At 44.0% G+C, this 25,758-nt stretch overlaps 1 protein-coding gene across 1 annotated transcript; it reads right to left on the bottom strand.

Annotated features, from left to right (window-relative positions):
* Positions 1 to 1,480: 1,480 nt before the first annotated feature.
* LOC124966194 (vomeronasal type-1 receptor 4-like) lies at positions 1,481 to 20,613 on the bottom strand. Its single transcript, XM_047527241.1, has 5 exons — positions 19,741 to 20,613; positions 18,534 to 18,664; positions 10,200 to 10,279; positions 6,591 to 6,610; positions 1,481 to 1,702 (listed from the first exon to the last, which is right to left on the bottom strand). Exons 1-5 carry the CDS (start codon positions 20,611 to 20,613, stop codon positions 1,481 to 1,483), a joined length of 1,326 nt encoding a protein of 441 aa, XP_047383197.1.
* Positions 20,614 to 25,758: the final 5,145 nt, after the last annotated feature.

Genomic DNA, 25,758 nt, shown 5'->3' with positions numbered 1-25,758 from the left:
GGGTTACAGTTGTGCCTAGGTTGTAAGGCCAGTTGTGAATGCCAATGAGTTAGTTCCTGTGGAGTGGGAAGCCCTGCGTGGCACCTCATGTGCAGTCAGACTCACTGTAGATGCTGCACACCCGTACGCCAGGCCCTACGTGCTAGGAAGTCTTGGGCCTACACCCTCTCTCCGAATCTCAGAGTGGTCAAAGCTATAGCAGTAAGCAGTAAGAGGACTTTTGCAGCAAGCATTTGTTCTCAATTTCTGTTCTGCCCCTCTTAACATGGAAACTCTTGGGCACATGGCTGCTTGAAGTCAGGACATTTCCCAGTGTCTGTTGAAGTTTGGTGTGGAGTTGTGACTAAATTCTGGCCAGAAAGGTGTGGACAGAGAAGGTATATATGGCTTCTATGAAATGATCCTTGGGGGTAGGTTGGGGTGGGAGAGGCATGACCCCTCCTTCCCTGCTTCCTTAACTCTGGACTGTAGATGAGATGGCTGGAATGGAGACAGCCATCTTAGGCCAGAAGATTACCTAGGGAATGTAGGCCCTGCAGGGCAGAAGAGCAAGACAGAAGAAGCCTGGGCTCCTGATACTGTGAACAGCCAGCTGGTACTGGTCACAAGGAAGGGTCGAGAAGAAGGAGCCTGGTACCAGGGACGCTGTGTGTGTGCGGAAGGGTTTCACAGAACAAGGCCCTTAGTCTTGGAACTGGTCAGGACAGGGCCAGGATGGGCTCCACTGTCACCCTCTCTGCCCTGCAGGTCTGAATCAGCAGCTGCACAACTTCTCTGTAGTGACCACTTCACAGCACCCGCACATAAGTGTCTTCTTTTTGGATGATTCTACTTCTTTGATTTTTTTTTTTGCCAGAAACCTCTCCACTGTTTTACTAGTCTGACCCAGACCACCTGGGTCAAAGGTGAAGTCGTGGGGTTATCCAGTGCCTTTAGCTAATGAGTAGAGGTTCGGGCAGAGCCTCAGACATGGCACTGTCTCTTTGGGCACAGGAATTGCTGCAGCTTCCCAAAGCCAGTGAGGTTCTCAAGGTGATGCCTGCTCACACCAAGGAGCGGTCCTGCGTGTCATCAGGACTGATGAAAGGAAGACTCCAGGTTTGTCTGTCCAAGGGTGACAACAGGCCTGGAAACTTCCCTCGCCATCACCTTTGTGCTCCTGGTGGAGCCCGTGTGCACCTCCGCAGGGATGTCCCTGCTGCGCGGAGCCCCTTCTCAGCCCCGCTGCCTGGGCTGGGTCCGTCTGTTTTGCTGTGGGGGGTACTAATGTCACTCACTTCCCACCCCAGCTCCTCCTCTTCTGCCTCTTTCTCCTGAGGCAGCGTGTGGTTGTCCCACAGCATGCCTGTCATTTGTGGAGGACTCCTTGGCATTGCGCTGCAGCTCACGCTGGGGAGCAAGCAGTGCCTGGTCTCTTAGGGAGGGTCTCTCCCTTCCTGTGGTACCCACCTGAGAGGGGCACTGTCAGGGTGACCTGCTTCTAGATAGCAACGTCGTGCAGCTGGCCCGTGAGCAGCACCTGCCGTATTTCTAGGCCTTGCCCTTTTGTTCCTTCAGGGAGCACATCAAAAAAGTCTTCAGACGTACACTCCCACCCAGCTCCACCTCCACTGGACCGTGAGTAAGCCTCTAAACTGTAGAAAATGTCCACTGTTCCCAGGACAGTGCTCTTATCTCCAGGGCTTTCTTCAGAGCAGGCTGCCTTGGGAAGGGAGGGTGTGCAAAACACTTGCTCACATGGGGGGTCAGTTTCCTGTCCTGGAAGCCACTTCTGTCCTGTGGCTGGAGAGGGATGTGTGCTGCTTGAAAATAGGGAGATTCCTGCCCGTGTCTGCAGGTATCGTGTCCTCCTTCCCTTCCTGGCTTTTAGGCTTGCCCACTGCTTGCTCTTCCTTTGGTCCAGTGTTGAGATAGCCGAGGTTACTATTGACACACCAAGCACCATAGCTCTCAGACTGTCACCTGCACAGTAGGTCTGAGGCAGAAAGGGGAGGTAGTAATGTGAGAACACTTCCCTTTGGGTCAGGGAAGTGCCCACAGCCCATAGCAGTGTTCCTACGGCTACCCTGCTTCCCCCCTCAGGGAAGGTCTCCCTTTCCTGCTCCTCTAGAATGTGCTCAGGGTGGAATCTCAGGCCGTGCTTGAGTGCAGGGAACTGAGTACAGCTTCTCAACCTCTGTGGGGCAGGGCAGCCTTATCCTTAAGATGTCTCAGATGCACAGCTTTCTTCCCACTCCTCCCATCAGGATCTAGCCAACCCCCACTTCCCGTTCCCATTACTAACATTGGAGATGCTTGTCCCTTGCCTTTCCTGGAGGTCTAGTGGGAGGGAAGCCCTCAGAAGCCTGTCGCTCTAGTGACCCCACAGCTCTGTAACATTTGACACTGAAGGCGCACGGGGAGGGCAGCTTGAGCCAGATCTGGGGTGAGATCTTCCTTGAATCTTCTTGTTTCAAACGTCCCAATGTTTCTGTAGAGAGTGTTTTTTAAAATAGCATTAAAAAAAAAAATACATGTAGTCTAAAAATAAAACATCTGAGCAAATGTGCATTAAGTAATCTGCAGTGGAAAAGGATGTGCTGGGCCACTGTCGTCTTCCCTGCATGACCCAGGCAGCATTTCAGAGCAAGGGCAGGCTTTGGGTGTTCTGGGTATGAACCCCGTCCTTGACCAAGGCCACGTTCCTAGGTGAGCCTGCACTCCAATGTGGCCCAAGCAGAAGACACTTTTTGGAACACAATATGTCTTTACTTAGGAGCAGTAAGCATTCCTGGTAATCAGAAGTGCCTTCCTCAAAAGTTGACCTAGGATGAAAACTAATGCATTTTTTTCTGTCTTCTGGATTTTCATGAAAATTTGTTTTCCCAGGGGGGAACAGGGGGAGGTTTTCTGGATGACCAAAAATAGACTCCCAAAGCCAGCCTGGGGCCAGGAGGGGTTGACCTGGGGATCTGGGATCCTTGGCAACTGCTGATAGGGTCAGGTTGGCTCCCTGGGGTTTTGAAAGGACTTAGGCCTCAAACACAGTTGCTGACACTAGAATCTCAACATATTTATAGATGTTGGTCCCTTTCTCTGATGGGTCTGCCACAACATGTCTGTGACCCTCAGATGTGGTCAACCAGCTGTAGAATTTCACATTTGTCACTGGTCTTTGCTCAAGGCAGGAGACAGTTACAAGTTACAAGGATGCCCATCAGTGGACTCTGCCTGGGCTGCCTCATGCTCATGTCCTCTGAAAGCTCAAAATCTAAGGTTAAGCCCCAGTTCAGCTCTCAGTCAGGCTCTCCTAATCCTTAGCACAACCTACTGCCCACAGAACCAGCCCTGGTTTGAGCGTGGGATTGGCCTAGGATCTCCGAGGCTCATTCCTAGTTCAGTGTTTGCAGGTATCCCTCTGCTTGGAGCTTCCTGAGTTGAACCAACTGAAGCAAATTGACTTCCTCCTTTGTAGAAACCCCTACCCTGTGGCAAGAACTGGATTCTCTCCCAAATCAGGATTCTGCTCATCCTGTATCCATACTAGGGGCTCCTCCCGTGGGCTAGTAGATCCGTCTTGCCTCTCTCCTTGGTGTTCTCCTGATTTCAGTCTCCTCAGGTCCCTCCTCTCTTCCTTCAGGTCTAGATTCTTATCCTGCCTTTTGGGCCTTGTCTTAGTCCATTTGGGGTTCTACAAGGGCATACCATGCACTGGTATTGAACAGCTGAAACTAGCTTATGAGCTGCAAAGGCATTGAAAGTCCTCAGAGATGGTGGGCCTGTTGCTTCAGGGAGGGATTAGAGGGGCACCCTGGAGACCCCGGGGTTAAACAGGCAGACCTGTGACTCAGTTTTCCACCTTTGCTACCCTTCTTACTTCTGCACTGATAACTGAAAGATAAGAAGAGCGACTGGAACTCCATTCTCGCTGTCATTTCTCCAGACAAATGGCGGAAATTCATTATGAATATTCTGACTTTCTAGGTCTGTTCCTTTGTTGTTACTCATTTTTAAGGTGGGTAAGATTTTTTTCATTGTCTTTCCTTCAAGGGATCTGTGTCTCTTAAGATTTTATGATCTTTAATTGTTCATTCAGTCTGTGGTCTTCTACTAGGGAAGGGGACAGACTCTTGCCTCCTGGAGCATGAAACTCCACCAGATATAATTGTGCCTCCTGAGGTCAGGGCTTCCTCTTTCCCACGTAAGCACAGGTTTCCATAGTCTCTGTGTTCTCTTCAGATCATTCCTATCCTGGAGGTTTGGTCCAGAAGTCTTGGTATGGAAGGTGTCTGATGAACAAGTATTGCCGTTGCCTCTTTCCTGAGGACCCTGCGCTCTCTGATGCTGTCCTCTAAGCCATTGAAATACTCTGGTATTTTCCCAGGAGTCGTCCACCACACACAGATGAATCGTGAACTTCGGACAAGTCCCAGGCCTTATTCTCACTCGTCATGCCCGGACAGGTTTCCTCTAGGAATAGAGATCTGGTATCTCCTGAGAGGCCCATCTCAGTGTGTCTCTATGCCTGCATAACTGGTTAATATGAGCAGAGGAACAGGCAAGGGGCAGGCTGTACTGGGGACTAGTTCTGGGGTTCCCTTACCTGACATAACTCTGAGTTTCTTAAATAATGATAGAAACAAATTCATCTCACTGTGGCAGAGAAACAGGAGAAGCCCCACATGGTGAATGGGAAATGCAGTCTGCAGCTTGTCATCTAGTTCCACTCAGCCATGACCCACTGTCTGTTTGAAAGAAAGGAAGCGCTCTCCTTGTCTGTAGCAGCTGTGTCCCAGGCAGCCTGGTGTGAGGAGGCATGCTCTCTGACCCACGCGCAGTGCAGAGCAACGGGACGGTCTCTGAGGATTCTCCAGTGGAGAAGAAAAGCTCAGACAAGGGGAGCTGGGCTCACAGCCCCCACCACACTCTGGCCTTAGGCCCCCACTTGCCCTGCCTGGCCAGTCCCCCTGGTCTCCTTTCCAAGCATCAGTCTTTCATCGTATTTCACGTGCAGTTTAGACTGTCTCCCTTGCTATTCCATAGTGACCCAACTATCACCTGCCTTTCTTTACCCCATAGAAATTTTGACTCTGATACCACCAAAGCCAGAGCCTTGAAAGTCTGAAACTATCCTAGGTAATTACATTCTTAGAATGTCCACTATGTGCACCTATGGCTCCCTTTCAAAATCTGTCTGCCTCATATCAACCCGGACTTAGGACTCAGTCTGTGCCCCTTTAATTTTCTCATAAAAATCCAGGTTTATAACTAAAGCCTCAGTGCCCCACCCCTTGCAGGTAAGAGCTTCATAGAGCCAATACCTGCCCGTCAGCAGATGAGAACAAAACGTTCATCAGCACTACCATTTTCCCTAAAAAAAAAAAAAGTTGCTCTTATTCTTGAATTTGCCATTGGTAGTTGGTGGTCTTTTGGGACAGGTGTGTACCATGTTCTTTGTGGAATTCCAGTTGACATACCTTAAAACGGGAATGTCAGATTGGAGTCACATGGCTCAGCCTTCTTGACAAGAGCCTAGTTGCAAGTTCATAGCTGACTTTCAAAACAGTGTGCCGTGCCAGTGTAGCTTGGTGTTAGAGTGTGTGCCAGGTCATGGGTTCCATCCCCCGACACACAGACACACACACACACACACACACATGCACACACAGCAGGCTGGTCCTGAGTCCATATTCTAAGAGGTACTCCAAACGAGTGCTTCCTGCCTTTGCTGGAGGCTCCAAAGCATGAAACCCCTAGAGTTTTCTTCACTGCTGGAAGCATTGAGGATTACAGATTGGAGAGGAATTACCGTCCTAAAGGTCTAAGGCTGAGGAATTACCTTCTTAAAGGCCTAAGACTGAGGCTCTCACTTTCCCACAGCACCATCAATATGGTGAGAAATTTGGTCTTAGAGTAGAGAGGCACAAGCTAATTTCTGACTTGCCCCTCATGGCTAATGAGGGAGTTCTGTCACTCTTCTTGAACCTCACCCACATCAGGATGACTTAATTTAGGAGTTGAAACGGATTCTTTGAGTATTCCTAGAGACAAATTCACAATTTGATCCAGGTTCATTATCCAGGCATCCCCAGTGTTCAACTTGGATTGGAGTTAGACCCAGACTAGATAAAAAAGCCGATTTGCACACTTACAAGAGGATGCACACTTGCATGTGTCATTCACATTCAAGTACACACCAAGTAGCACATACCCTTGCTTACTTGATGCTCACACAGTCCCTCACATTCAGTGTCAGCACATTCAAACCTTAAGTACCCTTGACGATACATAGTTGCTGTGTGTGTGTGTCTGGACATGCTCATGTGTACTAGAGGAGTTATATCTCCAGACCTCTGGATGCCGGAGGAGAGGGTCCATCCCATCATTTGTAGCCCTTCCACCCACACAACTTACAGGACAATATTTATAAATAACTCTTACCTTTCTGTAGCTGAAGAAATACCTGAGATAATCAACTCATAAGGGGAAAAGGCGTATTGTGGCTCGCGGTTTTGGGGCTTCCATTTTATGATCAATTGACCCTAATACTTTGGTGCCGTAGCAAGGCAGCATGTCATGGTAGCAGTGTGTGCCAGAGAAAAGCCACTTACCTCAGCAGCCAGGAAGCAAGCTGGAAGACAAAGGGCCAGAATCCCAAGATTCCCTTCAAGGGCGTGTTCCCAGGGACCATTAGGTCCCTCCTCTTAAAGGGCCTTTCACCTCCCAATAGCACCACCCGGTAACTAGGCCTTTAACACACGAAATCTCTGGGGAGCATTCCAAGTCCAGACTACAGCCACAGCCTTAAAAATCGGTGAGTGTTAGACCATCTCACATTGGGACACCTGGTAAGAAGACTGCAGCACTGGGAAGAGAGGAGGTGCTGGGGTGGAGGACAGTGGCATACAAAAGGGGCAGGGTACTTATGAATAATAGTGGTGTAGAGTCTGGGCCTGGCAGCACAGAGCAGAAGAGAGAATCTGCAAGGATGAAAGGCAGATGGTGTGAGGTGTGGCAGGGTGTCCACATGCATTGCAGGGATCAGGGCGTGGGGCAGAATGTAGGGAGTTAAGTGCGGAGAGCGCTGTAGAGTCTGCAGGACTTCTGGAGAATGAAGGGGCAAATGCAGATGAGGTCCTGGGCAAAAGGTAAAGGTCAGTGGTTTGCGAAAGTCACAGGAAACCTATTGCAGATTTAGAAATGGGGCGTGACAGGAAGGGAAGTATGAGCTGGCAGATCTTGGAGGTAGGCAGTGGTGGAAGGAGGGTAAAAGTGTGTGAGGAGGAGGTTGAGCCACAAGAAAGAGGCCTGGGCAAGGGGGCAATGGCACAGGATAGAGAAGGCTCAGGGGGACAGTGGCAGGAGTCGCCAAGGAGACCAAGAGAGAATGTCAGGAATCAGAAGTGGGCATATTCTCTTTTATTTTTTTTTTCCATGGTGTTGGGAATTGAACCCAGAGACTTACACAGACTAAGCAAGTGCTGTACCACTAAGCTACATTCCAGTCCTGGGAAAATAAGCTTAAATGGGGGGAGAAAAATACAAAGGTGAACATGTCAAGTTTAAAATTAAGAGATTTTTTTTTTCTTGGTGTGAATTGAATATACAAATTTTGTAAAATTGAAAGAATTTTCTGAAACTGAGGTGATGTAAACCTGTATATTAAAGCTGGAGATCCAACGTCCTATACAAAGCCCTGCTGTGTGGGCATCAAGGGAGGGAAGAGTCATTGCTGGATACCCACACAATTGAATCCGATCACTATCAATGTGAAAATGCAGGCAAGTTCACAAGCGTGTAATTTTAGCTAGATACTAAAGAGTTTGTGCAATGTGATTCCATTTATACAAAATACAAAAGAGAAGAAAGTGACTCATGTAGTTAACTGTCACATCGTGGTCACCTAGGGACCACAATGGGACAGGAATGAGGTGGCACCAATGAGGAGAACCTTGCTGTCTTTTTGACAAAGGAGCTGCATGCAGAGCTGTGTTTGGTTCAGTTAGTGAAATCTCATTGAACAGAGCACTTGTGGCCTGTAATAAATGAAATTATTTTTAAAAACACATGAACAAAACTTGAAAAGAAGGTAAACGGGTTAGTATACAACAACCTTACATCATCAGTGTGGAGACTAAGTTCTAAATGATTTTACCCAATGACCAGTTTTCAAAAATATGCTATAATTTCTAAGTTGAAATCTAAAGTGGTAAATATTCACCATCAAAGAAAAGGGGTAAAATGTGAAATTATGAAAATAAATTACACAGAAGAAATGAACACAGAATAAGAAAATAGAACAAGTGTCATGAAGAGTACATGATCTGTAGGTAAATTCTGCCCAGGGTTATACTAACATAAAAGGCTTATTTCACTTACTAACTGCTCTTTTGAAGTCAAATACTATTTGATTGTTATTCATCTGGACATTTTTTCAAGAGAAAAGGCCGAGACAGGAGGCCTCATGGCACCAGGGGAGCATATCCGACTCCAGAAATAGCTAAGACTGAAAGAGTCGAAGTAAATAGATGAAAGATAGTTCATTGCCTTGTAACCAGTTAATCAACTAGAATAACAAGATTGACATAAAATAGATTTTATGTTGAAGAGATTGTTGTTTTAATGAGCCTTAAAATTGAAAAATTAGTACTCGTGTAAAATTTCTCACATTGCTTCAGGGACAATCAACATCTTGAAGCTACATGAACGAAGACACACATGCAAAAACACATTGGAAAACTCTGCAGATGTGTATGTCTGTGTGTGCTGCAGTCCTCTTACAATGTGACCGATGTGTCACTGCAGTACATCTGTAGGCACAGCCAAGTGTGGAAGCTCTGGAGTCTCAGCTCATGAGTGAAAAGGGGCTGACAGCTGGGAAACACCCGGGACTACTGTAGCTTTGTTCACCAGGAACAAGTTCGGATTATAAATAACACCCGGGAAAACTTGAAAGATGCAGGAAAGTGGATAAGAAAGGACAAAGGTGCTTATCAGATGAAGGATGGTTTTGTGGCATCAGGGAATGTTAGCAGTGCTGCATGCAGTGAGATCAGGGTTCTATCATGAACAGCAGAACGGTATCCAAAATAGCTTAGGCCGGTGGTAATTTCGTTACTATGTTTTTTAATCACAAGAAAGTGAATGTTTACTAGGAGGTACAGGATCCAACTCAGGAGGAGCCAGTGTACCTGGGAGCTTTCATGTTAAACTGCCCACCTGGAGTCCCCAGAGTGAGTGTGATGGCCTGAAAATGTTGAAGAGGCAGGGACACACCTCTGCCCACCCTGTGGAGAAAGAAGAGTGCCAGTGGACACACCTCTGCCCACCCTGTGAAGAAAGTAGTTTCCATGTTTCAGAGTAAAAGCTGCCACTGTCTGGGGAACCCCTCTGCACAGGAGGGTTAGCAAGTTGGCCACAATCAAGTTCCTCAGAATCGAGTCTGTGGCCTTACCCTGCACCCAGTGAAGTAAAGACCAGGTAATGGAGGAGAAGAGAGGAACTGCCCGGAGCTCCAGCCACAGTCTGTGACAGGAAGATGGTTCCTAGAGCCACCTTACTGGCTGCCATCCTGTCAGTTTCCCACTGTCCCAGCCAGAGGGTCCTGCAGGGGAAGAGGAAGCCTGGGCTGCATGTGTCCTGTCAACCAAAATCCAACATTCTCTGCTCACAAGACTCCTGCTCAGAAAATTTACTTCATGTTTCTTCTTCTAAGGCTATTTCTAAAAGATTTCTGTGTGTATCTAAAGGCATTAGTTGTGACTAAATCCCTGCTATGAAGGCAGCACTTGGTGACTTCTTGAATCTTCACAATAGGAGACAGGCACTGAGATGACTTTCCAAACAAGGAGGAGAACGTGGGCACACAGGGATCTAAATTCATAATAAGGACAGAGAGGGGTCTTGAAACTGGCTGAATGGACACAGGGTTCAGTGAACCACCAGGCTTCCCTAAAAACCAGTTAACTGGGTTCTTCAAACAATCCAGTTAATATATTCTAAACTAGTGGTATCTTATAACTTCTTATTTTAATGTTTCCATTAAAATGCTTGTAAATATTAATTCTACATGAAATATCAAATATAAATGAACATTTAGGTATTTCAGTAACTGCAGAGGCACTGAGGGAACTACAGCACTGCAGGCACCCATCCCATGGTGAGTGACAAGCAATGAGGAAGGACTGACTCCACATCAGGACAGCTGCCCCAGGACTCACATGCATGGCATGTTAGGAACACAGGCTCGATGACTCCATCACAGGAATTTGTGACAATCCTGCCAGGAAGCATCAGGTACCTGATAAAAGAGCACAGAGTAGAAACAAAACCATTACTGATCTCAGATGCTACGCTTATGGGTTGATAATACCTGAGTTAAGTGCAACTGTTAGCACAGAGCAAGATTGGTGAGTGATAGTACACCATGAAGTCCTGTGTATTTGAACACTTGAAATAGATTTTTGTCTATATCGTGCATTTAAAAATTCAAATACAGCTGTCCTTGAAATGTATATATTGAATAGGGCTTCTATATTGATAACATTTAGGTCAAAAAAATTAACATAGGTGAAGAGATTTCTTACATATCTCCTGCCCGTTCAGAGCCTCCTCCTTCCTGGATCAGATGATGTATTTGCTACAATCAGGAGAATATATTTTAAATAGGTGAAAACAAGACATTATTCACCTGATAACTGGTGTTGGACACCTGTAATATGTAGGCAGTTTTCTTGAAATATTACTTTCCATGTTAAGTGGGAAATGGCCTCACCATGATCATAGATCACTGATGGTTTTAAGATTGGTACAGTTACTGTCTCCATTGTGTTTTTACCCAACATGGAGAAAACATCACCCAGCAAACATCACTCAGATGACTTTCTACACAGGACTAGGGAATTCCTGTAAGTTCTTCCTACTTGTTACAACAAGCATGGAGCAAGTACAGGTCCAGCTCTTGAAATCCTGTAGATTTAGGCTAGGGTTCCTTTCAGGGAGGCTGAGCAGCAATCTGATTTTAAGACAATACCACACATCTTGAAAATCAGTGTTGTTTAATTCAACAACCACTGTCAGTCAAGATCACATTAAGTTAAATTAGAAGCCATCAGGGATTGGTGCAGGGTCTGGAACCCCATTTGTCTTTATATCATGAATTCACTCCTCAGAATTTTTTCTGTTCCTGAGTAGCTTTAACATTTACCATGTGCATTCCAGAATCCTTTTTTTCTGATATGATCACTTATTCAGACTCTTAAAATGGGTTTTCCCTGAAGAGAATCTGACATTGGAAATACTCAACTGGTTATTTATTTATTTATTTATTTATTTATTTATTTAATTTTTAAAATTTTATTTCTTCTAATTGTACCTGACAGTAGAATGCATTTATACATTTTAATAGATCATACATAAGTAGAGTGTAATCTCTCATTTTTGTGATTATACCTATTGCAGGATCACATTAGTCATGCAGTCATACATGTACATGAGGTAATAATGCCTGTTTCTCTCTACTGTCCTTCCTATCTCCAGACTCCTTCCCCTTCCTTCACTCCCCTCTACATAATATAAAGTAACTCTATTCTTCCCTATCCCCACCCCCTATTGTGAATTAACTTCCACATATCAGAGAAAACATTCAGCCTTTTTTTTTTGGGTTTGGCTTATTTCACTTAGCATGATATTCTCTAACTCCATCCATTTACCATCAGATGCCAGAATTTCATTCTTCTTTAAAGATGAGTAATATTACATTGTGTGTGTGTGTGTGTGTGTGTGTGTGTGTGTGTGTGTGTTTGTGTATCTCACATTTTCTTTATCCATTCATCTGTTGAAGGGCATCTAGGTTGGTTCCATAATTTATTGTGAATTGAGCTGCTGTAAAATTGATGTGGCTGCGTCACTATAGTCTGCTGATTTTAAGTCCTTTGGGTATAAACCTAGGAGTGGGATGACTGGGTCAGATGGTGGTTCCCTAAAAACTCATTGGATGTACAATAGAGAACAGCAGCAGCATGGTTCTTTTCCTAGGGATGCCTGGTTCAGGATGCAATGTGGGCAGGTCTGGCAGGAGGTGTTATTCACTGACACCTGGTACCTGCATCTGTGGGAATTTCCAATTACTTCTTTACTTCCTGGGTAATCAGTGATGCCTATGACTGCTGTCTTTTTTCATTAAGCCTTTGGAAGGGCTTGCCCTTTCTGTGACCAAAATGTGTTGTTTTGCCCCCAGGGTGCCATAGTTTGGGTGGGGTTTGTCTCCCAAGACTTTTTGTATTTAAAAAAGGTGACTAGTGTGGTGATGTTATGAGCTGGTGGGGTGTTTATGAATTGAGTCCTGGAGGGTGAATGCTGGCCACTGGATCTGCTGGGGAAATGATTGAGATAACCCAACTGTGAAGTGAGTGAGTACAAATAAGAGAATGGTTATAAGATAGAAAGCCCCTCTCTGCCTTCCTGCCTCGACATATGACCTCTCCTCCTTACCTGGTCCTGCTTGGATTCCATCTTCAGCCAGGGGAGCCTGGCTCACAGGAACTGAGCCAATGTTGGTGCCATGCTCTTGAACCTCCAAACTGAGGTAAATGAAGCTTTTTCTATAAAGTCCACAGTCTCAAGGATTTTGTCCTGGAAATGGAAAACAGGCTAATATACAATTTTTTCTGCTACATTCATGGCTTATCCAGAGATGATTCTCTCTGAATTGGGAGGTCCAGCTCCACATTCTCTTCTTGGTGTTCTCCTAACTTCAGTCTCCTAGGTCATCTATCCCTTCAGTATGGACTATACTCTTTTGGATCTTTGAAGCCTATTGTTTTGGAGCACTGATGTACAAATCACCCGTCTGTTCCTCTGAGGTCCACATGAATGCACAGTGCCTAGAGGATTCACAAGTCCAGCAGGTGCAATCTGGGGATGAGGCAGTGAGAAGTCAGAGGACACATCTGGGGCATGGTCATTACAAGGGGGCAAGCTTGAAGTTGGCTTTATCTTCACCTTAGTGCCAAGTTGATTTTAAATAAACAAGTTATCCAGAATATGGGCAACCAACATTCTTGATGGAGGGAGCATGACGTGGTTGTTAGAGCTCCTAGATGATCCAGCCCTCACTTAACCTTTGATGGTTTTATAACTCATTCTCTCTCTCTTTTTTTTTTTTTTTTTTTTTTTTTTGCGGTGCTAGGGATCGAACCCAGGGCTTTGTGCTTCAAGGCAAGCACTCTACTGACTGAGCTATCTCCCCAGCCCTCTCTCTCTCTCTCTTTGTCTTTCTCATACTCTGTAAAAAAAATTTTGGTGCATTATATTTACACATAGAATTCTCTTGATTTAGTTGAGGACCTGGAGACTTCTCACATGCAGCTTTTTCCATGGATCTCCAACTTTCCTGGCACCTTGGATATTGCTGTTACTTGGCTGAATACTTATTTCCATGTAAAGTAAACAAGCTTGTTTTCTACCCTTATTGGGCAAGGATATTTATTATTATAAACAACCATGAAAATGCAGTACATCAGAGAAAATGCACAAGCATCAACCTCTAATATGTGTGAATACACAGGAAACCCATAGAGAATTATTTTTGGAAATATCCATTCACTCACTCTTCCTTCCTTTTATTTTTTTCAACACTGAGATTGAAATCAAGACCTTTACATGGTTAACAAGTGACCTACAACTCAGTGGCACCCCAGTCCTTTTTAAAAGTATTTGAAGACAGGATCTCCCTAACTGCTTAGGCTCTCCTTGAACTGGCAATCCTCCTGCTGCAGCCTCCTGAGTAGCTGGAATTCAATGCCTGCTTCACCTCAGCTGACCCCATTTCTTCACTCCATTTCCATTGGCAAAGTTTTCCAAGAGCAAACGACTTAGTAAAACACTGATTTTCAAACACAGGAGTTAGTACCTTGTGTTTCAAGCCACATTTGGTGAATAATGATATGAAAGGATACTGTTCACCGCCACCATTCTCAGACGACGGAAATACCGATGTGTTTCCCTTAGAAAAATGTGTCCTCTCCTTATGTATCTGTGTTGCCTTGTATAGTTAAATGGATAAATTGCTGACAGTTGTGCAAAAAACACATTTGTGATCAACTTAGGGAGTTTTGTGTTGCTTATCCAGTGAAAGCAGAACCTGATAGAGAGGAATCCCAAGTTATGAACAGAAAGGAGGTGAAGTTAGAAAACACAAAGAAATTCGGGCAGAAATGTTTACCAACCACCAACTGAGATGATAGAAAAGAGCAAAGAAGATGTGAAGGATGGAGACGAGGGTGTGAAAACACACAAAGATGATCTCCAAACAAGGATGCTCTCTGTCCCTCTGGACTCAGGGAACCTGGGAGAAACATTAGTGCTGTGACTGTGCTGAACCTGCTCATGGTTTGAAGATCACAGGGCCACTGGCTGTGATCATGAGCACAGAAAAGAAATTCCAGGGAATACTATTAACGCTGTATAGAAGCAACCAGCGATTTTCCATGATCTACAGTGGAACAATATCCAATGTCCCATGTCTTCGTGGTGTTTCTCATGTTGTTTTCTGGATACATGCAACACACAGGAAAAAATGAAACTGATCAACATGCGTAGGAAACCAGATGGAAGCAGAGAAGCCAATGTACTTCACTACATTTACTTTAAGGTCCATCACATGAGAATTCATGGGGATGGATGTGATGGTCTGAGAGACACTCTAGGTAGATGGTGCCGATAGAAACACCCCTACCCACTCTCTGAAGATAGAGGAAGGCTACCATTGCCTGGGGCAGCCCCTTAGAAAGTCTGATTAGGAGCTGGTATACGCAGCTGCCTGAGAATCAAATGGGCAGATGCAGCCTGCTCTTAGTGTGATAAAGGAAAGGACAACAGTAAAGACCAGAGAAACTCCCAGGATTCTGACAATAGCCTGAGAAGAGCACACCGTTTGCCAAATACCTGGAGGCTGTGTTTCATTCAGCACATTTTTCTTTAAATCAAGATAACAAAGATTCCTCTAAGCACAGGGGCTCATTATAGAGTTTGACACAAGAATAATTTAGGTGCTGCTTTGTGGGATTACCAGAGATTGCAAGAAACTGAAGGAGATGGGGAGAATACACAGTGTATTTCATGGGAAAGTTGTCACTGATCACTGAGGGTGAGGTGGTACTGACCTGCGGGGAAGAAGTGGAGGAGAGAAGGAGGGAGAGGGAGAGAGAAAGCAAAATGAGACATTCTCAGCATAACCTGGAATTTAGTTACACTGGAATAAAGAAAATTGTGATCATTACACATATCATAACATAAATTGATGCTCAATGGATTTTCAATGTAATAATCAAGAAAATATGAAAAGGTTTAGAAAAGAAAATTTCACTGTTCTCACTGTGACTTCTGCAAGATGTGGACAGACTGCTTTAGGAGGCTATACACATGGCTGATGTCCAGGGGTCAGCGGGAGGTGGGTAGATGTTGCTATGCCAACAGATGAAAATGTCTGATATTGATTTTAAATTAACAGTCAAACTTTCTCTTGGGAGTTTCAAGCCTTTAGAGATGGTTCCTGGAGATGGTTCCTGGAGAATCATTACCTCCCACAACTGTGATGGCGCGTCACTGTCTCTGGGGAGACAGAGTCCTGGTGCTTCCTACCCACAGTCTTCCCAGGATCCTGTCCCACTGAAGACTTTCGGCACCAGGACTAACCTTGACTGTATGGTACCCAGAAACTGATGAGTCTGAATGAGTCAGGGGAGGAGGAAAGAGCACGAAACTGGACATGAATTAACTTGGAAGGGAAGTGGTGTTAGTGATAGGCGAGAGAAAGAACATCAAATCAACATTTTCAGAATATATTGAAATTTATTTCTTGTTTTTAAAAAGACTTAAATCACATAACAAAATCTGGATTACTGTTGTAAATTTTAGAGAAAAAAATTGTCTTAGGAAAAAAATTAAAAAAAACACATCAGAGATACTAGAGTAGGAAGGCATATTTACCAGAAAGAGAAAAATATAAATGAAAGAGGGACAAATCTGTTATTTTTTTTAAAGTAGGAGCATCTGGCAATGCTCAGAGTTCTGGCACCTGGGTGGCCAAGCTCCACTTGCAGGTCCTCGGGTCACACTGCAGGCCAAACACTCTCCTCAGCCCCAGGATTGTTACAGGGCTCCTGATGCCCAGGAAGTTACTGGAGTGAAGCTGGTGTTGTCTCCACCCTTCCTATTGGCAGGCCATCCCTGGTACCTTCCAGACATTTTCTTTTCTAACAGAAGAAAATACTAAACAGTGTCTGCAGACACATTGCGGAGAGGAGTTCCAACAGCATGTCAATCTTTCCAGGAAACAGAATGAAGAAGAGGCCACCTGGATGGGGCTGTTCTATCCTCCTGCAGCATCTGCGAATGTGGTAAATGGCCTACAACAGACGATCCAGAGCTTGGCAGGTGTCTCTGGACTAAAGACCACAGTGTCTCACAACCTCAGGGCCACGTGTGGACAGCACTGTCTCAGTTGGCATGGAGGCAGAGTTCCTTGGAGATGGAGGCCCAGCAGTCAGGAGGTGGAGCGAGGCTGGAGTGCAGGTGGAGGGCTGCTCCTCAGGGAGTGCAGAGGCTCATGAACTGCAGAGGGAGACTCTGTGGAGCGTGGGGTGCCCACTGACCACCATGATTGCAGACAAAGTGGACTGGGAGGGTCTGTAAAGGTTGCCAGCAGCCTTGGATGCTCAACCAAGGACACCTCACTTCTGACACATGTCGCCTTAGAGCCATTGCTGCAGGGGAAGCAGGTGTGCACATAGCCATGGTGGGCAGACCTGGTGACCCAGGGTTCCCAGATGAGGAGGACCGTCCTATGGCTTCTAGGCATCTGCATCACAGTCTACCCGCCTTCCTCGACAGAGGACGGTGTTTAGGAAGACCAAACTGCACCTCACACTTGTCCCCTCAGCGTCTAGTGTTATTCAGGTGGTACAGTGACTCACTTAGATACACATGTATGGATGAAAGTCTGAATGTATGTGCTCAAATTAATTCTCATGGCCACCTAAATGAAAAAACATCTTCACTATGGAGAAAATAAAACCTCTTAAATTTACTTTATATTTAAAGTTGTTTGAGGCCATAACTCTAGCCCTTTTTGAGGGCAAAGTGTAGTTGATAGCAGAAATTTCTACAATACAGATTAATTTGATAGTGTCTACCAAGTCTTATACAAAATGGAAAGCTAGCTTTGAGAAGTTGTTCAGAATTCTGCTATTTGAAGTCCTGGAAAGAGTTGAGAGACATCCCTGATACTACTTCATTGCCCTTGTTTAATTGGAGTTAGAAGATTCACAGCAGTTGCTTTGCACATTTGCCTCCCTGGATACAAAAAAGCAAAACTGAGAAAGAAAATGTACTTGAGTCTTGATCGATTATCTGGTACTCCGGAAGGAAGGAACTCAGCACGTGGCACCCACTGCCAGCACTGGCGTCCTCGATTAAACAGTGCCCTGAGGTAACAACACATTTCTAGAGTGGAAATAAGGTTCTCAATGTTTGCCAAACAGTTCTGAATCTTTTGGCTCTTACCATCTAAGATTGTGTATTACTTCTCTAACTTTCTTAGCACAGTTTAGGAGTATATGTTAATTGCTGTATGTTTTCTATCTTTAAGAAAAAGTTTGCTAAAATTAGCTCAAAACACCAAGAAGAGCCCTAATATATAATATTTCCCTCTTTTTTCCCTGATACTTGAGATTGAAATCAGCAGAGCTTTACCACCAAGCTACAATACCAGTTCTTAATATTTCCCCAAGTGAATATGAAAACGGTAAATTCTATAACAGCGTTATTTAACTTTGTTCAGTTCTTGGATTTCATGTTAGTTTCATGTTATGATTAATAAAACCATTTTCTTCTCCTGAAAAAACATAAAATTATGCTTGATGTGGTAGCAGACGCATGTAATCCTCCTGGCTTGGGAGGTTAAGGCAAGAGGAGTGTGAATTCAAAGCCAGACTGAATAATTTAGCAAGGCCCTAAGTACTTAGGGAGACCCTGTCTCAAAACAAAATATAAAAAGGACTGGGATTGTTGCTCAGTGTTTGTATGCCCCTGGTTTCAATCGCTGGTACAACAAACAAACAAATAAACAATCCAAAAACCATGAAATTAAAAATAGTAGCCACTTACTGGGCTGAATTTTATTGAAACATTTGGTAAACTGTGACAATATATCATAGAGCTGAATAAGTGTTAAACTATGATCAACAAGGGCACCACTGCATTTATATCCAGTAGAAATTCATACAAGTGTCCTCAAAACGTATTGCCAAATCCACATGCCAGCGCTGGTCATGAAGCTCCAAACTAAATGACACTTACATGTTGTTCTCATCTGCTTCTATTGCCATAATCAAATACTTACGGCTAGGTACTTGCTAAAGAAAAAAATACATTTATTTAGCTACAGTTCTGGAGATTCAGGAGCACGGTGCCAGCATCTGCTCAGCCTGGTGAGGGCCTCACAGCAGATGGAGTCACAATGGTGGAGCAGGTGCAGGAGACCACAAAGACACCTGCACTCGCTGTAAGACAGCCAGTTCCGCTGGGAGTTCATATACTCCTCAAGGTCGGCATTAAGCTCTTCCAGGGTGATTGTCCCTTCTTTTTGCCTCCACTTCTCAAATGTTCCACCCCACAACATCATCTTGTGATGAAAACACTTCAAACACATGAAACTGGGGAAAAACATAAATCACATCTGCACCAGAGCACATGTGCCTCAAGAGAAAATGCCAGGGCTGTTTGAAATGCCCGAAGTTTAATTGTCACCAACACCATGTGAAACTAACAAATTTTAAAGTACATGGAATTCTCATAAATATGAAAGTTCATGACAAACTACTTCATTATACAAAATATAAAAGAGGTGAAAGTGATCTATGCTGTTAGATGTCACATGCCGTTCAGTGGATATGAGTCAGTTGCAATAAAAATAGATTAACTTCCAATGTTGTATAATGTCAATGTGGACAGTAAATGCATTAAATAAGTTTATGGTCTGATTTTATTTTGAAAAGATGAAATGTTTCATTCTGAAAACAACACAGAAGAAGTCAACAAAGGAAATTTAATACAACACAAGTCATAAAGAGAGCATTAGTAGATCATTATTTCCCATTTCAATATTATATGAAATATACAAATCTGATTTCCCTTTCTGTAGGCAAATATTGTTTGACAATGCTGACTTTGATAATTCCTTCAAGAGACTACCATGAACGTAGATAAATAATGAAAAATACATTCTACATGTTTTAACAACTTAATCAACCAGAACAGCAGAACAACATAAGCAAAAGTAGATTTTATGTTGAAACATTTTGCCATTGTTATGATTGGTATTATAGTTAAACTGGAATTTACATTTGTTACAGAGTTACATTTTTGTTAAGTTACATTTTTCCAGAGTTTTTACTGAATGAATAATAAACACAATCCCAGTGATGTGCATGCACACATGCTCATGTTCAGAAGCACACACACACACACACACACACACACACACACACCCCAAGACATTTCTAACATAAAAGTATATGTGTATAAATCACCATTCTCATATGATATTACTGTATAACTGTGCTTATAATTTTGCGGGTATGAATGAATAAACAATCAGTGGGAAAAGCCTTATTGTGGGTAAAACCTTATCATTTACACATCCCTGATGACATTAGGGGTCTTTCTGTTGCTTATCCATGCAAAGCAGAGCCTGCATACATTGGAATCTCTGCTCATGAAAAGAAAGGGGCTGATAGCTGGGAAAAACCCTGTGACTATTGCAGTTGTGTTCACCAGGAACCAGTGAGGATTATAAACAACAGCCACAGAGAGTTGAAAGAAGCAGGAAAGGGTGTAAAAAGAGACAAAAGCGCTCACCAGGAGGAGGATGGTTTTGGTGGCTCTGGACTCAGCGGAGGACCTGGGGGAGCTGGCCTTATGAACACGCTGCATTTTCTGCTTGTGCCTGTAGAGGGTGAGCACCATGGAGCTGCTGGCCCAGATCATGAGCCCCACACCCACGACATCAGGGAATGTTAGCACTGCAGCAAACAGTGAGTCTGTGCTTGGGTCATGACGAACAGAAGAACAGTATCCATAGTCTTTTAGATTAGTGGCTGTTGCATTTTTACTCTTTGCAGTCAGGTACATAAAATTTATAATACTTAAAAGGAAGGACAGGATCCAGCCTAGGTATATGGAAGGGATGATGTACCTGGGAGCTTTCACTTTAAGCTCTGCCCACCTGGAGTTCCCAGAACTAATCTTAATGGCCTGAAAGATGCTCAGGAGGCAGATGCTGCAAATAGACACACCCCTGCCTATCCTGTGAAGAGTGAAAAGCAACTTGCATCCAATAGCACTGAGGAAATATTTCATTCCAAAAGCTGCCACTGTGTGGGGAATTCCTCTACACAGGAGGGTTAGCAAGTTGGCCACAAACAAGTGCTGAATAAGCAAGTCTGTGTGCCTTACCCTGCACCGAGTGGAGTCAAGGACCAGGAAATGGAGGAGAAGAGAGGAATTGCTCAGAATTCCAACCACAGTCTGTGACAGGAAGATGATTCCTGTAGCCACCTCACTGGCTGCCATCCTGCCAGTTCCCTGCTGTCCCAGCCAGAGGTTCCTGCAGGGGAACAGGAGGCCTGGGCTGCATGTCCTGTCAACCAAAATCCAATGTTTTTCACTCTTCAGAGTTCCCACTTTGAGAACTTATGGTTTTATTTTCACTAACAGGGTTTACTGAGGCTTGTAAGAATAGGTTAAAGCAAGAATTGAGAATAACACCCTGCTGTGAAGATAGGAGATAGTGATTCTTAAATTTTCACAACATGAGGCAGGTGCTGAGATGACTTTGCATGGTGACCAGGAGCACTTGTGCACACAGAGGTTAAGTCTCTGTCCAAATTCATACCTGATCTGATGCCTACAGGGGTCTTGAAACTGAGTGTTTACAGAGACGGTATATGAACCATCGGCCCTCCCTAATGCTAGTGAGGGGGGTTCTATCAATCCAGCTCATGTTTACTTCTGCTCTTCTATATTCCTATTATCTTCTAAACTAGTGCTATTTTATAACTTCTTATTGGGAAAAATGTTTCAATTGTCTTGTGAAGATTTACTCTGTGCATTATCAATTATCAAGGAACATTTAGATATTGCAGTAGCTGCAGATGCACTGAGGGAACTAAAGCTCTGCAGGCACCTGTCCCATGGCGAGTTACGTGCAGCGAGGCAGGACTGGCTCCACATCAGGACAGCTGCCCCAGGTTGTGTGCTGGGAACACAAGTTCCATGGCCCCTGTCATAAGATTGGTGCCACCTCTCCAGGCCATACCCTCAGCTTTTGAACATGAAGAATCGTCATGGTATAAATGTGTTTAGGACAAAAACATAATATTTATTCATTGCAGAGGATACATACATGCTTCGTTAATACCCATGTTAAGTAAAATTATTTCAAAAAATCAAGATTGAGGGATGATATTACAGTAGGAGCCATCCATGAAATGTGGCACATGTGGGCAGGAAAACTTGTGCATTTAAAATTCAAACAAAGATTTCTGAGGTTGTTTGAATGCACATGTTTACCAGATGTTATGGATGAGAGGAATTTTAGGTTCACCAGAAAGAACCAGATGAAGAGATTTTCTATATTCCCCCTGAACATTCAGCCTGCTCCACTATCAATTCCTAAAGCAGATGGTGCATTTTCTAAAACCAGGAGAATCTTTGTAACAGGGAAGACAAGATGATACACATCTGACAGCTGGTGTGGAAATAGCCTCACCATAATCAAAGACCACTGATGCTTCCAGGACTGTTACAAGTGGTGTCTCCATGGACTGCACCCTGCCCAGAATTAGAGAAAACTTTCTATTTAGGCAATCACCATCAGATCACTTTCTACACAAGATGAGACGATTCCTGAAAATTCTCCCTACTCTATACACCAAGATGGAGATATTATAGGAACAGCTCTTAAAATCATGTATATTCTGCAGATAATTCCTGTAAAAAACACTGAGCAGCTGACTAATTTTAAAACAACATCCTGTACACCTTGAGAACCACACTTCCTTTTCCCTTGGACTAAGGCACATCAATCACCATCAGCAAGGATCACATTCATCTAATCAGGAGTCATTAGAGATTGAGGCTGGGACTGTCATCCCATTTATCTCTACTGTATTGAGCCCCTTCTTCAGCAATTGAGCTCCTTCCTGCATGGCTGTGGCACATTAAAGTGTTCAATCCAGAATCCCCTTTTCTGATGTGATCACTTACCCAGACTCTTGAAATGGGTCTTCCCTCACAGACTCCACATGCCAGACTGACTTTGGAAACAATCAGCAGACTCTTTCTCTTTGACAGGATGGTGATCTAAGTGCAGAGGCCTCTATAACCAGGATGTGTGCTGCAGGAAAGCAGTCAGCTCCTGAGATATGGGTCTGTTATTCTGTGACCTCACCTCCCTGTGGACCTGCAATTATCATTGTACCTGTAGCAGCAATGGGCTTGAGTTGAGGACACTTCTGAAAATTTTCTTCCCAGGTGACACCAAGAACAATTATGAAGTTTCTTGCTAGCATGTCTTGAGGGGATATTGGAATGTTTGGAGAGACTCTTACTTACCCATGATCCGTGGAGACAGATATGGTCTCATTTGGAGGGAGCATGAAATACTGAGGTCTGTCATGTGAAGGACAGGCAGTGAACTATGCATATCACACTTTATTTCCTGTTTCCTTGAGAAGTATTCTACCCCAAACCTAGTTGTTTCCTATTTTCCATTTCCCTGGGTGGCACCATCTTTTAAGTTACTATCAGAGAAATAAAATGCAACAAAATATTCTGAGAAAGATTTTAAAACAGACAATAAAAAAGAATGTAATGTTAATAATTCATCTTGAAAGTCATTTGTCCCATTGGCACAAATACAAGTCAATTAATTTGGACTTATTTGCCCAAATCAATGCCAATATCTTATCAAAACTTTGCAGATAAATATATTGTCAATATCACCCCCATTATTGACAGAGGAAGAAACTTAAGAAACAAAAAATATTCTCAAACCTCTCTCACAGGTTACGCCAGCTGGGTCAGGTGGTTTGACAGGCCTGCACTATTTCCATTACTCTCAGATAGGCCTGTGCTGCTAATATTAAAGCATCAGCTTCTAATCCCTCCCACCCTGCAGGGACAGTATGTACCATGAACCTTCTTAATAAAGGCTGTGAAGTTCACCATTCAGGGCAAGACTTGTAGGAAAGCAGGTGTGTTTTGGGCAGGGATATGGCATGGGTGTGAGATGAGGAAAAAAGTGACATGGAGAAAGGGGGACATGTGCACAGGTTGACGGTGCAGATCCCATGAGGCTGAGGAAGGAGAACACGGAGGTAAGGTCAAGGAGCGAAGTCCAGAGGTCATGAAATATCCTTTAAACATTACTGTGCACAACTGGGATTGGAGGATGAGGGGGCAGAGGGACTTTAAGGACCTGTGGTCTAACAGGCAGTGGGGATGTGGGCACATGGTCATGTGGGAATGAAGGTGCTCCTGGGAGTGGGCAGTGGGAACAGAGGTGAAGGTCACTGGGTGGTGAAAGTCACAGAAGATTGACTGTCTCAGAGGCATGAATCCCACCTGTGGACACTGATTATAGGGGGTCCTGCCCTGAAGGGTGTCCAAAACAGGCCTGCAGCGTGACAGCAAGAGCGTAAGTCTGCAGAGAGGTGATGGGCCCTGGAGGGGACACCTCGACACCTGGCCAGGGGGAGCTGGGGAGGAAGCTGGTGGAGGGGTTTTTGTCTTGGAAGCTTGGTGTCCAGTGTGACAATGTTATGTGTGGCAGGCCCCTCATGAGGTGAGGCCTGGGTCACTAGGGCCTTGGTCCATTGAAATGGCCAAGGCAGTTCATGGGACCCTGGCTAGTTCTCGTGAGGGGTCGTGATGTAAGAGAGGACTGGCCCTGCCTGCCCTCTGGCTTCCCATCTGACCACATCACATCTCCCTCTCACACATATTCCTTCCATCAAGTCATCCAGCATCATGTGATGCAGCCCAGGGCCCCAAGGAAGTGAGCTGTGTTGGTGTACTGCTGGTGAGCCCCAAAGAGGAAGGTAACAAATCCTTCTATGAGGTGCCTAGCCAAATACTGAGGCCAAGTGACCACAGGATACTCAGGTTTGAAGAGTCAAGGGCTTTCCTTGTCTGTTTAAGCACCTGCCAAGGATAGTCACTGTCACCACTTCTGTTTTTTGGGTTTTTTTTTTGGGGGGGGAGCGGGGGAGGTACCAGGAATTGAACTCAGGGACACTTAACCACTGAGTCACATCCTCAGCCCTTTTTTGTATTTTATTTAGAGACAAGGTCTCACTGAGTTGCTTAGTACCTTGGTATGTTGCTGAGGCTGGGTTTCAACTCCCAATCCTCCTGCCTCAGCCTCCTGAGCCTCTGGGATCACAGGATGCACCACTTACACCTGGCAACACTTCTGTTTAACATAGTACTAGAAGCCCTGCAAAGAGCAATTACGCAAGGAAAGAAAGGGAAGGATTCCAAATTCAAAGTGAAGACAAAATGAAGTTGTCTCTATTTAAGATGATCAGATTATACATATTAAATAAATAAAATACATAAAATCACTTGTGGCCTATCTTTCAAAAATTTTTCAAAAGAAAATCAAGAATCAATCATATTTACAATAGTCTCAAGCAGAATAAAATGCTTAGGAAAAATATAATCAATAAGGTTAATTATCTACCTACCCTGATTATAAGAAATTGATGAAAGAAATTGAGGAAACACGAGTAAATAGAAAGGTATCCCACATTCACGAATCAGGAGAAACAGTATTATGAAATGTACATCTTACTCAAAGTGAACTACAGATTCAATGAAATCTCTCTCAAATCTCCATCACAGTTTTCACAGTAGAAGACCAAATCTATGATAGGTATGAAACCACAAAAGACCCCAAAAGCTTATACAAGTGGTGAGAAAGAACACAGCTAAAGACGTCACACATATAATATCATATTATATTACAAAGATATTAGAATGAAAGCAGTGTGGTACTGACATAAATGCAAACTTAAATACCACTGAAGTAGAATATGGAACACCCAGAACAGGGTCTCACATATATGGTCATCTGTACTTTTCAACACAGACAGTAAGAACTTGCAAGGTGATCATCAAAATGTTTTCAGTAAGTGGAGTTTGGAAGACCACGTCCACATACCAACAAATGGACTTGGATCTTTACCTTCCACAGCACATCAGCAACCCTTTCAAATAGATGAAAGACTGAAATGTGAGATCTGGCACCATGTAACTACTACAAGAACATATAAAGAACTACAGCACTGTGCAATGTTTTCTTTTTATAAGGCACCAAAATGTGGACTATAGGAAAAACTGAACAAGTGGAGCTACATTAAAATTGAAAGCTTCTATACAGCAAAGGCAAACCCAGCAACACATTCCCCAGTACTCTCTTTAATTTTATTGTTTGTCTTCTATTGTTTTTAAAAATCTTTCCTGTGGTAACAACATTCAAGATCTATATCTTACCAAATTTTTAAATGTACAACACACATTTATTGACCATAGGTAGGTACCATGTTTTAAGGAAGCTCTCTAGAGCTTATTTATCTTGCTCAACTGCAACTTTGTGCCCACTGACCAGGAACTGCCTTCTCTCCCTTCCCCCAGTCCCTGGCAACCACTATT

Source organism: Sciurus carolinensis, chromosome 16 (assembly GCF_902686445.1).
Source record: "Sciurus carolinensis chromosome 16, mSciCar1.2, whole genome shotgun sequence".
Lineage (NCBI taxonomy): Eukaryota > Metazoa > Chordata > Mammalia > Rodentia > Sciuridae > Sciurus > Sciurus carolinensis.
This window is presented reverse-complemented; position numbering and strand designations above follow the sequence as displayed.